A 16,032-nucleotide genomic window follows, 5' to 3' on the forward strand; every position below is an offset into this window, starting at 1 on the left:
TTTTCTCTACAACAGCGACGATAGTGGGTATTTTTGGCCAGCATTCAGCGGAGATGGGAACATCTGGTTACCGGTAGAAGACCCAAAACTATTCCCACCGAAGTTGTTTACGTTCTGGACTGTGTATACGTCGCGGCGGCGGTACAATCTTCCATACAATTCAGGTAGGTGGCGCTGGTTACAATGGTCGGTCATTGACAAGACGATGGCTGGTTGGCTTGTAATAATTATATTCAAGAAAGGCGAGGGCTTTAGGTAAATTTGGCTTGATAGTGAAATTATTATATATCAGCTTCTGAACATAACTTCAATGTTGATGTTGTTTACAGCAAGACACTGAACGTATTTCCAGCCCACTACTGTCTGACTTTGCATGACAGTTTATCCAATTACTGAATTAGGCAAACGTCAGACGATGGGGCACATAACTCTAGTGCTTGACAGAGTATGGTCCCTCTGTTCACCAAGAGACAGTTCTTATTACATGACTACGGGTATGCATGAATGTCCTTCTCACTAGCGAAACGTTTGCATTAGTTTTTTAAAGATTGTACATTCAGTAGGCAGCTGATCAGAATGATTTCTCAGAATCTGTATTGTGCGTCACTTTATCGACTGTACACAGACGATTGGGTACAACATTCTCCGTACAGGTAGGCTACCACCTTTTTTCCCATTACTAATAAGTCAAACACCCACTGTAGATAGTTGCTCATTTTAAATTCAAATAATATGTTTGCAACCACCAGATTCAGTTAAAACACCCCCCAAACCCAACTAATTTGAATGCCCCACCCCATGAACCAACTACCAATTTAGACCAACCATATGCCTGTCCTGTGCATTCCCTATACATCAGTTCAGCCAATGTGATCACACCATACACTGTGCAAGTTTGCTCTTTCTACTGAATTATTTGTTCAGAAAATGATTAAAATAATTGACTAGCAAGCCAGGCCGTCATAAGTATGACAGTAAAGACATCCATCCACATTTGAACAAATGCACCCTTAGGTCAGTTGAACTAATCCGAACAGTTTAGGCTATGTATCTAGACCTAGTCTAGGCCTACATGTCTAGGACCATCTATGACCTACAGTAACCCTCTCACCATATAACCAGTAGACAGACTCGTGTCAACTTTAAAGATGCACATGCAGAAATAGCTCTGCCTTTTCCTGGTTGCTAAAATTCTAATAGTTTTCCTAATTTCTGTTTGTGACAAAATAATCAGTCAGTGTAGAGAATCATTGTACTATCTAAACCGCTGTGAAATATGTTTTCCATACCCAATTTATTTAGTATTTTCAGCTGTTTAAAGTAGAGGTCGACCGATTATGATTTTAACGCCGATACCGATTATTGGAGGACCAAAAAAGCCCATACTGATTAATCGGCCGATTTATTTAAAAAAAATTATAAAAAATAAAAAAAATTTTTTTTAAAAATAGAAAAATTAGATATATTTGTAATAATGACAATTACAATAATACTGAATTAACACTTATTTTAACTTAATATAAAACATCAATAAAATTAATTTAGCCTCAAATAAATAATGAAACCTGTTCAATTTGGTTTAAATATTTCAAAAACAAAGTGTTGGAGAAGAAAGTAACATGTGCCATGTAAAATATGTGCCATGTAAAAAAGCTAATGTTTAAGTTCCATGCTCAGAACATGAGAACATATGAAAGTTGGTTGTTCCTTTTAACATGAGACTTTAATATTACAAGGTAAGAGGTTTTAGGTTGTAGATAATATAGTATTTATAGAACTATTTCTCTCTATACCATTTGTATTTCATATACTTCAAATCAAATCAAATTTGATTTGTCACATACACATGGTTAGCAGATGTTAATGCGAGTGTAGCGAAATGCTTGTGCTTCTAGTTCCGACAATGCAGTGATAACCAACAAGTAATCTAACTAACAATTCCAAAACTACTGTCTTATACACAGTGTAAGGGGATAAAGAATATGTACATAAGGATATATGAATGAGTGATGGTACAGAGCAGCATACAGTAGATGGTATCGAGTACAGTATATACATATGAGATGAGTATGTAGACAAAGTAAACAAAGTGGCATAGTTAGAGTGGCTAGTGATACATGTATTACATAAGGATGCAGTCGATGATGTAGAGTACAGTATATACGTATGCATATGAGATGAATAATGTAGGGTAAGTAACATTATATAAGGTAGCATTGTTTAAAGTGGCTAGTGATATATTTACATCATTTCCCATCAATTCCCATTATTAAAGTGGCTGGAGTTGGGTCAGTGTCAATGACAGTGTGTTGGCAGCAGCCACTCAATGTTAGTGGTGGCTGTTTAACAGTCTGATGGCCTTGAGATAGAAGCTGTTTTTCAGTCTCTCGGTCCCAGCTTTGATGCACCTGTACTGACCTCGCCTTCTGGATGATAGCGGGGTGAACAGGCAGTGGTTCGGGTGGTTGATGTCCTTGATGATCTTTATGGCCTTCCTGTAACATCGGGTGGTGTAGGTGTCCTGGAGGGCAGGTAGTTTGCCCCCGGTGATGCGTTGTGCAGACCTCACTACCCTCTGGAGAGCCTTACGGTTGAGGGCGGAGCAGTTGCCGTACCAGGCGGTGATACAGCCCGCCAGGATGCTCTCGATTGTGCATCTGTAGAAGTTTGTGAGTGCTTTTGGTGACAAGCCGAATTTCTTCAGCCTCCTGAGGTTGAAGAGGCGCTGCTGCGCCTTCTTCACGACGCTGTCAGTGTGATTGGACCAATTCAGTTTGTCTGTGATGTGTATGCCGAGGAAGTTAAAACTTGCTACCCTCTCCACTACTGTTCCATCGATGTGGATAGGGGGGTGTTCCCTCTGCTGTTTCCTGAAGTCCACAATCATCTCCTTAGTTTTGTTGACGTTGAGTGTGAGGTTATTTTCCTGACACCACACTCCGAGGGCCCTCACCTCCTCCCTGTAGGCCGTCTCGTCGTTGTTGGTAATCAAGCCTACCACTGTTGTGTCGTCCGCAAACTTGATGATTGAGTTGGAGGCGTGCGTGGCCACGCAGTCGTGGGTGAACAGGGAGTACAGGAGAGGGCTCAGAACTTTTGACTATTGGATGTTCTTATAGGCACTATAGTATTGCCAGTGTAACAGTATAGCTTCCGTCCCCCTCCTCGCCCCAACCTGGGCTCGAACCAGGAACACATCGACAACAGCCACACTCGAAGCATCGTTACCCATCGCTCCACAAAAGCCGTGGCCCTTGCAGCGCAAGGGGAATAACTACTCCAAATCTAAAAGCGAGTGACGTTTGAAACAGTATTAGTGCACACCTAGCTAACTAGCTAGCCATTTCACATCGGTTACACCAGCCATTAGGCTGATAGGCTTGAAGTCATAAACAGCGCTGTGCTTGCGAAGAGCTGCTGGCAAAACGCACGAAAGTGCTGTTTGAATGAATGATTACGGGCCTGCTGCTGCTCAGTCAGACTGCTCTATCAAATCAGACTTAATTATAACATAATAACACACAGAAATATGAGCCTTTGGTCATTAATATGATCGAATCCGGAAACTATCATTTCGAAAACAAAAAGTTTATTATTTCAGTGAAATACGGAACCGTTCTGTATTTTATCTAACGGGTGGCATCCCTAAGTCTAAATATTCTTGTTACATTGCACAACCTTCAATGTATGTCATAATTATGTAAAATTCTGGCAAATTAGTTCGCAATGAGCCAGGCAGCCCAAACTTGCATATACCCTGAAATGACACAATTTCACCTGGTTAATATTGCCTGCTAACCTGGATTAGTAGTTATAACTAGTGATTATGATTGATTGTTTTTTATAAGATAAGTTTAATGCTAGCTAGCAATTTACCTTGGCTTCTACTGCATTCACGTAACAGGCAGATTACTCGTGGAGTGCAATGGTTAGAGCGTTGGACTAGTTAACTGCGGTTGCAAGATTGGAACCGCTGAGCTGACAAGGTGAAAATCTGTCGTTCTGCCCCTGAACAAGGCAGTTAACCCACAGTTCCTAGGCAGTCATTGAAAATAAGAATGTGTTCTTAACTGACTTGCCTAGTTAAATAAAAGGTATAAAATAAAAAAATATATACACATTTAATTAAAAAGATAATCGGAACTCGGCGCCCAAAAATACCGATTTCCGATTGTTATGAAGACTTGAAATCGGCCCTAATTAATCGGCCATTCCGATTAATCGGTCGACCCCTAGTTTGAAGCTTGTGTACAAAAGTAAAAGATGCTAAAAAATAAACATAACAGGAATCATGGACATAGCTTACAAAGAACATAACTAGCAATTTTTAGACTTGCTTTCAATGAGCCTGACATATCTAGAACACACATTTCTTTGAATTTGGTCAGCTTGCCCAAAAAGTTACATATTGTAGCTTTAAGACATTCCCAAGTGTGTTTTTTTGAGCAGCCTACGGTCTTAATGCTCCAGCAGCAAGCAGGGAATGCTGAATAACAAGTGCAATGGCATTGCAGCAATGGAGCGGCGAGAAGCCTAGGAGCATGCCCACATCACATGGGGAAACAGAGAATTGAGAACGTGAGGAATTCCAAGCAGTGGGTAGGCTAAATAGGCTGGAATTGACATTCAGCTGTAGTGACAGGGATGGAAGATTCTAGCTTGATCCCAGATGTGTTTGGGCTGTCTTAACAATCACCAACTCCTATGGTGATTGTTAAGATGGCACAAACAAATCTGGGACCAGGCTATGATTCCGCTCTGAACCATTCTAAGATGCTATTACAAGAGAGAAGAGAGTGCCTGTAGTGTAAACTGTCTGACATGTTATGTCACGTGCCAACTACAACAGGTGTAGTAGACCTTACAGTGAAATGCTTACTCACAAGCTCTATCCGAACTAAGTTAAAGGAGGAAAAAAGGGGAAACGAATGTGTGACTAAAACACAAGAATTAGAAATTAAGCTACAAACCCACTCACTGAGACTGACTGACAGGGGAGTCGGAGAGAGTTGAATGCATGTCACCTCTAGCGGGTTAACTGAGGCTACTTCTGGTTTATAAAATAATACCACGTCAATCTGTGTTGTGGATGGTGTTTTTTCATGGAGAAAAAACAGGGCCCTAGCTGGCATGATGGAGGGTAAATGAGAGCAGGCTAAATGGTTTAGGCCTTGCCTCGGTTGCACTGTCTTCTGTCTGATGGGGTAACGGTTGAGATGGCTATAAATGGAAGGGGTAAGATAGTCATTCCTGGCCCAAGGATTATAAGGGAGTGGAGATGGCAGGCTTGATGCATATAGCAACTACACTGAACCAAAATAGCAACATGTAAATTGTTGGTCCAATGTTTCATGAGCTGAAATAAAAGATCCCAGACATTTTCCATCTGCACAAAAAGCTTATTTCTCTTCAATTTTGTGCACAAATGTATTTACATCCCTGTTAGTGAGCATTTATCCTTTGCCAAGATAATCCATCCACCTGACAGATGTGGCATGTCAAGAAGATGATTAAACAGCATGATCATTACACAGGTACACCTTGTGCTTCGGACAATAAAAGGCCATTCTACAATGTGCAGTTTAGTCACAACACAATGACACTGATGTCTCAAGTTTTGAGGGAGCTTGCAATTGGCATGCTGACTGCAGGAATATCCACCAGAGTTTTTGTCAGAGAATTTAATGTTATTTTCTGTACCTCAAACGTTGTTTTAGAGAATTTGGCAGTACGTCCATCCGGCCTCACAACCGCAGACCACGTGTAACCACGCCAGCCCAGGACCTCCAGATCCAGGCTTCTTCACCTGCGGGATTGAAACTTTGGAGTGTTTCTGTCTGTAATAGAGCCCTTTTGTGGGGGAAAACATATTCTGATTGGCCTGGCTCCCCAGTGGGTGGGCCTGTGCCCCCCCCTAAGCCCACAAATGGCTGCACTGCTGCCCAATCATGTGAAATCCATAGATTAGGGCCTAATTTATTTAAATTGGACTAATTTCATTATGAACTGTAACTTAGTAAAATCGTTAATTGTTGCATTTATATTTTTGTTCAGTATATTTCGAAATGGCTTGTTGTGTAAAGTCACATTAGAATCTGCCTTGACCCCTTACAGAGACTGTTCCAGAGTGCGATTTCAGGAAGCAATTGCTTTGATTTGATCGGGCTAATGTATGCGAGATGACACATGAAAGTAGAGGCAATCGTTGAGATGTTTCTGCGGACAAACAGCTAGGGTCTGAATCCAGATTAAATTAACCCGTCACGGATGTTTCTCTATTTTGTGACAACCGCGGAGCCCTTCAGTGACTCAGCATAGCTATCTTGGAGTTCGCCTGCTATGCCTACCATCAGCTGTTACCATGCCAGTGACTAAATTAACCAGGAAGTCATCCAGCTGCCCAAACATTTAAACAAGGTAGAACGATGGCCTCCGTTTTTATATTGGATTGTTAAAATAGGACTTTGGATCACTCAAATGTAATTATAAAGCCCTTTTTACATCAGCAGAGCTATACAGAAACCCAGCCTAAAACCCCAAACGGCAAGCAATGCAGATGTAGGTGCACAGAAAAAACTCCCTAGAAAGGCATGGACCTAGGAAGAAACTTAGAGAGGAATCAGGCTCTGAGGGGTGGCCACTCCTCTTCTGGCTGTGCCGGGTGGAGATTATAAGAGTACATGGCTATTTAAGGCCAGATTGGATGGCCAGGAAATTCCCAATTTAATGCCTAGTAACTAGACCACTGAGCTACTTCTGTTTGATATTCCTCCTGAGGGAACCTATTCCCAATGTGACACATGCAGACTGTGCTGCCTGTGTTGTCTTGCCTATACACCAGATCCTGCAGATGGGTCAGGGCCTGTGGAGGGTGGCCAGGAACCAGCAGCTGCAGCAGGAGTACGGAGAGCACTGGGATGCTGGACCTGGCCTTGACGGAGATCCCCAGGATTTGGGGATGGAGATGGGGGTTAACCCAGGCCAGGCTCCCCCCTCCCCCGGGGTGGGCGACCTGCCACCTCACCCCCACCCGCGGCGCCACCCCCAGCACTGCCAAGGGGCAGACATCTACCAGCTGCTACGTGCCCGCCGGGGGAAGGAGCAGCAGGGTTTTATAGACTTGGAGATGCTTCCTCCAGAGCTCAGCATCACCATCCTGTCCTACCTGAACGCTACAGACCTCTGTCTGGCATCCTGCGTGTGGCAGGACCTGGGCCACGACGAGTACCTCTGGCAGGGGTGAGTAGTAGACTGACAGGGTCCGTGGAAGGGAGGCAGGGGTGAGTAGTAGACTGACAGGGTCTGTGGAAGGGAGGCAGGGGTGAGTAAAGTTAGCGGGTGTTCAGAATGAATTATTCAAAACTAATATCAGTAATTGGTATTTTGACCAAATAAGATCAGCTTTAAAAAAAATGTGAAAAGTTCTGATGTTATTGGTCAAAGACCAATTATTGGACAAAATATCAGAATCGTGCTCCCTGTGTGAACACAGCCAATGAGAAGTGTGCTGCAGGACAGGACCTGATACACCATTACAGATTCATCAATGTTTTTAATTGTCCACAAATCATTCAAATGGTGCTTGCCACAAGTAGGTATAACATGTACCAGGTTGTGTCTTTAATGGTTCAAAGAGTTGATTGGGTGATCATGTTTCTAATTGCAGTCCTCCCTTTTTCTCTGTCGCTCGCTTGTTCCCTGACTTGCTCTCTCTTTCTCTCTCTGGCTGTGCCCTAGTTTGTGTAAGTCCACATGGGGTCACTGTTCCATCTACAATAGAAGGCTTCCCTATGGCTTCTCATATAGAAGACTCTACATGATGCTAGATGAAGGCAGTCTGACGTTCAACGCTAACCATCAGGAGGTAAGTCATCTCTTTTTCACCTTTATCCCCATACCTCATCCACCTTTTTAAAGCACCACTTCCCTACTGAAACACTCCGGTTTCCCAGACGTAGATAAAGCCGGCATAATCTGTTTCCGGGAAATTGTTCCGTGTGTGTGTGTGTGTGTGTGTGTGTGTGTGTGTGTGTGTGTGTACAGTGCCTTGCGAAAGTATTCGGCCCCCTTGAACTTTGCGACCTTTTGCCACATTTCAGGCTTCAAACATAAAGATATAAAACTGTATTTTTTGTGAAGAATCAACAACAAGTGGGATACAATCATGAAGTGGAACGACATTTATTGGATATTTCAAACTTTTTTAACAGATCAAAAACTGAAAAATTGGGCGTGCAAAATTATTCAGCCCCTTTACTTTCAGTGCAGCAAACTCTCTCCAGAAGTTCAGTGAGGATCTCTGAATGAACCAATGTTGACCTAAATGACTAATGATGATAAATACAATCCACCTGTGTGTAATCAAGTCTTCGTATAAATGCACCTGCACTGTGATAGTCTGAGGTCCGTTAAAAGCGCAGAGAGCATCATGAAGAACAAGGAACACACCAGGCAGGTCCGAGATACTGTTGTGAAGAAGTTTAAAGCCGGATTTGGACACAAAAAGATTTCCCAAGCTTTAAACGTCCCAAGGAGCACTGTGAAAGCGATAATATTGAAATGGAAGGAGTATCAGACCACTGCAAATCTACCAAGACCTGGCCGTCCCTCTAAACTTTCAGCTCAAACAAGGAGAAGACTGATCAGAGATGCAGCCAAGAGGCCCATGATCACTCTGGATGAACTGCAGAGATCTACAGCTGAGGTGGGAGACTCTGTCCATAGGACAACAATCAGTTGTATATTGTACAAATCTGGCCTTTATAGAAGAGTGGCAAGAAGAAAGCCATTTCTTAAAGATATCCATAAAAAGTGTTGTTTAAAGTTTGCCACAAGCCACCTGGGAGACACACCAAACATGTGGAAGAAGGTGCTCTGGTCAGATGAAACCAAAATGGAACTTTTTGGCAACAATGCAAAACGTTATGTTTGTGTAAAAGCAACACAGCTCATCACCCTGAACACACCATCCCCACTGTCAAACATGGTGGTGGCAGCATCATGGTTTGGGCCTGCTTTTCTTCAGCAGGGACAGGGAAGATGGTTAAAATTGATGGGAAGATGGCTGGAGCCAAATACAGGACCATTCTGGAAGAAAACCTGATGGAGTCTGCAAAAGACCTGAGACTGGGACGGAGATTTGTCTTCCAACAAGACAATGATCCAAAACATAAAGCAAAATCTACAATGGAATGGTTCAAAAATAAACATATCCAGGTGTTAGAATGGCCAAGTCAAAGTCCAGACCTGAATCCAATCGAGAATCTGTGGAAAGAACTGAAAACTGCTGTTCACAAATGCTCTCCATCCAACCTCACTGAGCTCGAGCTGTTTTGCAAGGAGGAATGGGAAAAAAATTCAGTCTCTCGATGTGCAAAACTGATAGAGACATACCCCAAGCGACTTACAGCTGTAATCGCAGCAAAAGGTGGTGCTACAAAGTATTACTTAAGGGGGCTGAATAATTTTGCACACCCAATTTTTCAGTTTTTGATTTAAAAAAGTTTGAAATATCCAATAAATGCCGTTCCACTTCATGATTGTGTCCCACTTGTTGATTCTTCACAAAAAAATACATTTTATATCTTTATGTTTGAAGCCTGAAATGTGGCAAAAGGTCGCAAAGTTCAAGGGGGCCGAATACTTTCGCAAGGCACTGTATATTTATATGAGCCAATTAGCTTTTTGACACTACGTTATTGATTCTTTTTTTTTTTTTTCACAAAAAAAATATGATTTAGAAATAGTGAGTACACATTGAACCCACCACACTTTACACATCAAACCCTCCACACTTCAGCCCACCTTGAAGACAAATGACTACCAGCTAAATTACTTGTTTACTGCCGATGCATACATTCTGAAAGACATCAGCCTTGAAGGTCACTGCAGGTCAAAGCCTGGTTCCCGAGAATCTGTGGAACATTCTAATGGCGTTATTTGGTCTGTCTGTATCGCTAAGTGGATTAGGCTGACTATGGCCAGCCACTTAAAGGGCATGTGATAGCTGTGTGATGGACTGAAATGGTGCTGGGTCTCTACTCTCCCCCTCTAATCCCTCTTTCTCTCTGTGTGTGTTTCATATTGACTCTCTCTTTCTCTCTTCCCCCCCAATAGGGTATCAGTTACTTCATGTCCAAAGGCATACTGGTGGACCACCCCAAGGAGCTGGCCAAGTTCATCTTCTGCACTCGCACGCTCAACTGGAAGATGCTGAGGGTATACCTAGATGAGAGGTGGGTTTTCTTCATCGAATTCTCACTGGGCTTTTCTCGAATTCTCACTGGGCTTTTCTCGAATTCTCACTGGGCTTTTCTCGAATTCTCACTGGGCTTTTCTCAAATTCTCACTGGGCTTTTCTCGATTTCTCACTGGGCTTTTTTCAAATTCTTATTGGCTTGTCTCTAATTGCAGGAGAGATGTTTTGGACGAGCTGGTCACGCTGCACAACTTCAGTAACCAGTTCCTGCCTAACGCACTGAGGGACTTCTTCAGGCACATCCACGCCCCAGAGGAGAGGGGCGAATATCTGGAGACACTCATCACCAAGTTCTCCCACCGCTTCTGTGCCTGCAACCCTGTCCTGGTCCGGGATGTGGGTCTCAGCCCAGGTCAGTGCACTGCAGGGAGTTGTAGTTCTAATCTGCAGGGTGTTTAGGGAAGTCGGATGAGTGGACGAGATATGTTAATTCAGCCTATGTGAGTGGAGGGAGTTGTAGTTCTACAGGATGTTTAGTGGGGGGGAATTGTAGTAATAAATTAATTAATGGGAATTGTAGACCTGACAGGTGTTGAGTTAGAGGCAAGATGTGTGTGGGTGCTGCAATGTTTGTTTTTCTTTTTTTGCCGATGATCTAGCTGTCTGCCCGCGCTATAGAGTGCTATATCGGTCTGCTAATATAGGACTAGTAAAGGCCCAGCGCACTACTTTTGTAAGAGAAATGTATATTTTTATATAAACATATATGGGCCTCCTGAGTGGCACAGTGATCTAAGGCCCTGCATCGCAGTGCTAGATATGTCACTATAGACCCGCGTTCGGTCCCGGGCTGTATCACAACCGGCCGTGATCGGGAGTCCCATTTGGCGGCACACAATTGTCCCAGTGTCGTCCGGGTTAGGGGAGGTGACTTTAATTGGCTCATCGCACTCTAGCGACTCCTTGTGGCGGGCCAGGTGCCTGCAGGCTGATTCCGGTCGTCAGTTGAACGGTGTTTCCTCTGACACATTGGTGCGGCTGGCTTCCAGGTTAAGGGGCCATGAGTTAAGAAGTGCAGTTAGGTGGGTCATGTTTCGGAGGACGCATGACTTGAATTTCGCCTCCCGAGCCCGTTGGGGAGATGCAGCGACGAGACAAGATTGTAATTGGGGAGAAAAAGGGTGTAAAATACAAAAATGTATACAGTCAGATCATACATTTTTGGCCATTGACCATGTTGTTATTATTGTTTTAGCTGTCTTCCACAGCATATTGGAGTTAAAATGAAAGAATGAATATGAGCTTTAATTTGAGGGTATTTACATCCAAATCAGGTGAACGGAATTACAGCACTTTTTATGTGGTCCCCCCCCCCATTTTAAGGGACCAAAAGTAATTGGACAATATTGGCTGTTCCATGGCCAGGTGTGTGTTATTCCCTCATTAGTTAATTTACAGGTAAGCAGATAAAAGGTATAGAGTTGATTTCAAGTGTGGCATTTGCATTTGGAATATGTTGCTGTTAACCCTCAATATGAAATCCAAAGAGCTGTCCTTGCCATTGAAGGAAGACATCATTAGGCATGAAAAATCAAAACAAACCCATCAGTAACATTAGGTGTGGCCAAATCAACTATTTGGTACATTCTTAGAAAGAAAGAATGCTCAGGAACACCAAAAGGTCTGGAAGATCACTGAAAACAACTGGTGGATGACAGAATTCATTCCCTGGTGAAGAAAACCCCTTTTCACAACAGTTTTCCAGATCAAGAACACCCTCCAGGAGGCAGGTGTATCTGTGTCAAAGTCAACAATCAAGAGAAGACTTCACCAGAGTAAATACAGAGGGTTTACCACAAGATGTAAACCATTGGTAAGCCTCAAACAGGAACACTGCTTTAGAGTTTGCCAAAAAAACATTTGAAAAAGCCTGTACATTTCTGGAACAACATGCTATGGACAGATGAGACAAAGATCAAATCGTACCAGAATGATTAGAAGCGTATGGGGAAGGAACTGCTCGTGATCCGACGTATACCACCTCATCTGTGAAGTATGGTGGAGGTCGTGTTATGGCGTGGGCATGTATGGCTGATTTCCTTGTATTTATTGATGTGACTGCTGACAAAAGCAGCAGGATGAATTCTGAAGTGTTTAGGGCTATATTATCTGCTCAGATTCAGCCAAATGCTACAAAACTCATTGGAGGGTGTTTCACAGTGGAGAGGGACATTGACCCGAAGCATATTGCGAAAGCAACCCAATACTTTTTTAAGGCAAAGAAGTGGAATATTCTGCAATAACCAAGTCAATCACCTGACCTGAATTGAATTTGAGAATGCATTTCACTTGCTGAAGGCAAAACTCCCCAAGAACAAGCAGGAACTGAAGACTGCTGCAGTAAAGGCCTGGCAGAGCATCACCAGGGAAGAAACCCAGCATCTGGTGATGTCTATGGGTTCCAGACTTCAGGCAGTCGTTGACTGCAAAAGATTTGTAACCAAGTATTGACTCATTTAATTTGATTGTAAGTTTGTCCAAGTATGTACAAAAAAATGCTTGTAATTCCTAAATGGTTCATACAATAATTTTTACAAAACCGTTAAATTTAAGGATGAATCTACACTTAAAGCACATCTTGATTGTTTGTCTTTATTTTTACTATTTTCTACATTGTGAAGACATCAAAACTATGAAATGGCATGTGGAATCATGTAGTAACCGAAAAAGTGTAAAACAGATAAATATATTTGAGATTCTTCAAAGTAGCCACCACCAAGCCTTTGACAGCTTTGCACACGCTTGGCATTCTCTCAACCAGCTTCATGAGATAATCACCTGGAATGCATTTCAATGATCAGGTGTGCCTTGTTAATTTGTGGAATTTCTTTCCTTGATGCGTTTGAGCCAATCAGTTGTGTTGTGACAAGGTAGGGGTGGTGTGGTGTCCAGAAGATTGCCCTATTTGGTAAAAGACTAAGTCCATATTTTGACAAGAATTATAAGACCTGAAGGACAGTCAATCTGGAAAATGTTAACTTTGAACGTTTCTTCAAGTGCAGTTGCAAAAACCATCAAGCGCAATGATGAAACTGGCTGTCATGAGGACTGCCACAATAAAGGAAGACCCAAAGTTACCTCTGCTGCAGAGGATAAGTTCATTAGCGTTACCAGCCTCAGAAATTGTAGCCCAAATAAATGCTTCAGAGTTCAAGTAACAGACACATCTCAACAACAACGGTTCAGAGTAGACTGTGTGAATCAGGCCTTCATGGTCAAATCGCTGCAAAGAAACCACTACTAAAGGACACCAATAAGAAGACAAGACTTGCTTGGGCCAAGAAACACGAGCAATGGACATTTGAGTCCACATTTTTTATTTTTAGTTCCAACCGCTGTGAGACGCAGAGTAGGTGAACAGATGATCTCTGCATGTGTGGTTCCCACCGTAAAGCATGGAGGAGGTGTGTGGGTGTGCTTTGCTGGTGAGATTGTTGCTGATTTTTATTTAGAATTCAAGGCACACTTAGCCAGCATGGCTACCACAGCATTTTGCAGCGATACGCCATCCCATCTGGTTTGGGCTTAGTGGGACTATCATTTGTTTTTCTACAGGACAATGACCCAACACACACTTCCAGGCTGTGTAAGGGCTATTTGACCATGAAGGAGAGTGATGGAGTGCTGCATCAGATGACCTGGCCTCCACAATCACCCAACCTCAACCCAAGTGAGATGGTTTGGGCTGAGTGGGGCCGCAGTGACAGATGGATTCAACCAGTCAAGACGTAGGTCTGCTTTAGAGGACCGAGCCCTAGAAGACCCAAGTACTGTAAAAGGCCCTTTACTCCACTAGGAGCTAAAAGGAATAGGTGATGTCACTGTAAACACCTGACATCATGCGTCTGTCTGGTCTTGTCTTGTCGACAGTGCCGGCAACCACCTGCCAGTTTCTGCCACAGTCGAACAACTCCTAACTCTGGGTCCACGCTCATCAAATCCCACAGGCTTTAGGTCTTCTCTCGTCTGTTGATCTCCCCACAATGCCTCTGTAATTTACAAAGGGCTCTGATGTTGCACTTGACCCAAGTTGTCCTGTCCTTGTTGCATGATTCAAATGTGTGAGAAATCTTTGTACTAACACTGTCATTGGTCCCTAAAGCCACAATAATCCCACGGGTTTAAAGTGTTTGGCTGGAGCGCTGCCCTCACTCTCCTATCACAGAACGGCGTTGTAATAACATCTGGCGCGGTTCTCGGCCGCTCTGCGTCGTCCTGGAGGAGAAGCCGGCTGATTTATTATAAACTTACTGGCGATAGAATTGGCAGAGCAGTAAAGGAGGAGTGGAGATGTACGCTCTCACACTTTCTCTCCCACTCTAAAGAGACCCCCTGTTCAACCCCTCTTAGTCTGCCCAGAACCAGGGCTGATACCCACACTGTAAGGTCTGAGAATATGAGTAGACACGTCTCTTTCCTTCCCTGTTATGTGTCCTGTAAAGGAATATTATTCACACTTCAGAATGTGTTTTCTTTTGTAGACACGTCATTATGAAGCTATTTTTCTATCAGCCCTTCTCTTGTTTTGATGCTCTTTTCTGGTCTTCCCTTCGATCTTTCTCCCTGTCGTCTATTCTTAAACTCCCACCCACCCTCTCAGCCAAGTGATGACCACACAATGAACAGAGAAAGTATTGCTGGACTGAGAAAGACATCAACTAAAACATTGGGGCTGGCTAATATACTGAATAGATGTATAATACTAAGCAAGATAACATTTTTAAAAAGGTATTTTGTTGGTGTGTGTGCCCCATTGCCATTATTTATCTTAAGTCTACAATATTTTTTTAGGTAAACACCATCACGATGAATTGATTTATATATTTTTCATTTAGCAGACGCTATTATCCAGGGTGAATGAAGTGCCTTGCTCAAGGTCACATCGGCAAATTTTTCACCTTGCCTGCCCAGGATTCAAACCAGCGACCTTTGGGTTACTGGCCCAACTCTCTTAACCGCTAGGCTAGCTGCCACCTCACAGATCCGTATACAACTTTATCTTCATTGGATGCTTGGTGCTGGGACTTGTTTGACCTCTCTTATATTCTGTCCATCTCTCCTCTCCAGATGCGGTGTATGTGCTCTGCTACTCGCTCATCCTGCTGTCTATAGACTTGACCAGCCCGCACGTCAAGAACAAGATGTCCAAACGCGAGTTCATCCGCAACACTCGCCACGCTGCCCAGAACATCAGCGAGGACTTTGTCGGCCATCTTTACGACAACATCTATCTCATCGGCCACGTGGCGGCCTAACCGGGAAGTGACGAGGAGTGGAAGTCGGTGAATACATGAACCAGTTATTGCACTGATGCAATATACTACTTTGGACAATAGTTGTTGCTGGTCATTCTTAATATAGGGTCCTGTACTGCTAGCAATGATGCTTGTTTCCATACTGGGTGGGAGGCGATCTCTTCTCCGGCTGTAGAGCCAATGGAGACCAAGTAGCGTAGCGATTTGGCCCGCCCACATGAAGTGACATCTTAAGGTGTGAGATATAGCCTCAGACAGGCTAGACGTATATTCAGCACACAAGTAGCATACGACAATATAACCAACTACTTCCAGCTTAACCACGCAGAAGTGTAGCTCCAGTATGTTAACGAAGTCAAGAAGAAGTTAAACATATGCTATGAACAAAGACTAAATATTATTACAGCAACAATTAGCAGTTGTGGTTCACATTATACTCTGTTTTTGTTTTGTGAATTACTCTTGAGTTTTGAGTTTAATATTCTGGCTTTCTTTTTTAAATTAATGTTTTTGTTGTAA

General features: G+C 43.1%; 1 protein-coding gene across 1 annotated transcript; it reads left to right on the top strand.

Annotated features, from left to right (window-relative positions):
• The first annotated feature begins 14 nt into the window (after positions 1–14).
• LOC118395498 (F-box only protein 8-like) lies at positions 15–15,726 on the top strand. The gene is made up of 6 exons (XM_052464691.1): positions 15–164; positions 6,842–7,239; positions 7,738–7,864; positions 10,117–10,235; positions 10,414–10,610; positions 15,326–15,726. The coding sequence occupies exons 2-6, from the start codon at positions 6,851–6,853 to the stop codon at positions 15,511–15,513; spliced, it is 1,020 nt and encodes a 339-aa protein (XP_052320651.1). The 5' UTR covers positions 15–164; positions 6,842–6,850; the 3' UTR covers positions 15,514–15,726.
• Positions 15,727–16,032: the final 306 nt, after the last annotated feature.

The sequence above is a fragment of the Oncorhynchus keta genome, chromosome 16 (genome assembly GCF_023373465.1).
Source record: "Oncorhynchus keta strain PuntledgeMale-10-30-2019 chromosome 16, Oket_V2, whole genome shotgun sequence".
Taxonomy (NCBI): domain Eukaryota; kingdom Metazoa; phylum Chordata; class Actinopteri; order Salmoniformes; family Salmonidae; genus Oncorhynchus; species Oncorhynchus keta.